Source organism: Sorex araneus, chromosome 6 (genome assembly GCF_027595985.1).
Source record: "Sorex araneus isolate mSorAra2 chromosome 6, mSorAra2.pri, whole genome shotgun sequence".
In the NCBI taxonomy this organism is placed as follows: domain Eukaryota; kingdom Metazoa; phylum Chordata; class Mammalia; order Eulipotyphla; family Soricidae; genus Sorex; species Sorex araneus.
In genome coordinates, this window is record NC_073307.1 from 150,402,900 (window position 1) to 150,404,740 (window position 1,841).

The following is a 1,841-nucleotide window of genomic DNA, read 5'->3' on the forward strand; positions in this document are numbered from 1 at the left end:
AGATTAAATATTGCTTCAGAATCCCTTTTAACAACTTATTCTAAAAACGATGACCAGGTGATCCAGGTTGGCAACTGAGATGAAATGACCTCCCCACTGTATCACATGTAGGTTTGTAACTACAGTAGCTCTGTATAATCCCACACTGTTTTATTACTCATTAAATACATTTTCCCTGAACTCATTACTATCACCTTTAACAAAATTCTATTGTGATTTCATTCGTTCAAAGTACCATATGAACGAAAAAAATATTGAATATGCCTATGATAATAAAATTGTCTATGTGACCTTTTTATTTTTATAATTACAGATTCTAATGCTCATCAATATAGTTCTGAATGTGTTTCCTGGGAAATCATGCAGAACCAAAGCTTTATAACTGAGTTTGTCTTCCTGGGACTTTCACAGAATCCACATATTGGGAGAATTGTGTTCATTATATTTCTGCTCCTCTACATTGCAACAGTCTGTGGCAATCTGCTGATAGTGCTGACAGTCCTCAACAGTCCAGCACTCCTGGGCTCCCCAATGTACTTCTTCCTGGCTTATCTGTGCTTTTTGGAGGCATGTGTCACTTCTGTCAGTGCCCCCAAAATGTTTATAGACTGTCTCTATGAGAAGAAAACCATCTCCTTTGGAGGGTGTATGACCCAGATCTTTGCTGCACACTTCTTTTCAGGGGCAGAGGTGATTGTGCTCACAGCTATGGCCTTTGACCGGTATGTGGCCATCTGCAAACCCTTGCACTACACTTCTATCATGAACTCAAAACTCTGTGGCATCCTGATTGGAGTAGCCTGGACAGGGGGCTTTCTGCATTCCATTATACAGATTCTCTTTATTTTTCAACTTCCTTTCTGTGGACCCAATGTCATTGATCACTTTATGTGTGACTTGTACCCATTACTGAAGCTTGCCTGCACTGATTCGCATATCTTTGGCCTTATGGTAGTTGCCAACAGTGGATTCTTCTGCATCCTGATCTTCTCTATTTTGCTGGTGTCCTATGGGGTCATCCTGTTCTCCCTGAGAAACCACAGCACTGAAGGACAGAGGAAAGCCCTCTCCACCTGTGGATCTCACATTACAGTTGTGATTTTGTTCTTTGTCCCTTGTATATTTGAATATGCACGGCCTCCAACTTCCTTCTCCTATGATAAACTAGTAGAGATGTTCTATACAGTGCTAACTCCCTTTCTCAATCCTTTGATTTATGCTTTCCGAAATAAGGAAGTGAAAAATGCCATGAGGAAACTGTGGAATAAATGAATGATTGCTTCTGTTAAAAATAAAGTCTTAAAGTTGAAAAAAAGTTACATATAAAAGAGTAAAATATATTGGAAGAAAACTTTGTATGGAAAGATGATTTTAAAGAAGGCTTTATAATGCAATTATAACAAAAATGAGATTGAGAGAATCTATTTTCAGACTTTGATTTTCTTAGAGAGATATATCAGATGAGCAACTATTATCATTATAGTCAAATGAAGAAACAATTTGCACTCTCAATTAAAATCAAATATTGAATAAAATAAAAGAAAAATACCAGTTACTGCTATTCATATGTTTATTTTGTGATATTTTTGAAAATTTATTTCTAATTCTGGCATGGCAATCCTTTAGAAACACAATGTTGATAGTCCTGTCTCCATCAGACACCAGCCTCCCTCAGGCCTACTCTCAGTTCCTTGCTTTTATCCTCCCCACCTGCCCCCTTAACAAACTCAGTCCTACAGGTACAGTTTTAGGCTGAGTTATCATTGATCATTTTTTAAATCTCATTATTTTTGCTCCCACATATGAGAGATTGGTTTTTCTATCCTCATTCTCTCAGAGAT

At 37.4% G+C, this 1,841-nt stretch overlaps 1 protein-coding gene across 1 annotated transcript; it reads left to right on the forward strand.

Annotated features, from left to right (window-relative positions):
* The first annotated feature begins 360 nt into the window (after positions 1–360).
* LOC101559283 (olfactory receptor 4C15-like) lies at positions 361–1,272 on the forward strand. The gene has a single exon (XM_012935860.2). It carries the CDS (start codon positions 361–363, stop codon positions 1,270–1,272), a length of 912 nt encoding a protein of 303 aa, XP_012791314.2.
* The last annotated feature ends 569 nt before the right edge of the window (positions 1,273–1,841 follow it).

What these genes read in the sequence shown, in the direction of transcription:
- LOC101559283 (XM_012935860.2), top strand. Translation starts at nt 361, where the DNA reads ATGCAGAACCAAAGCTTTATAACTGAGTTTGTCTTCCTGGGACTTTCA.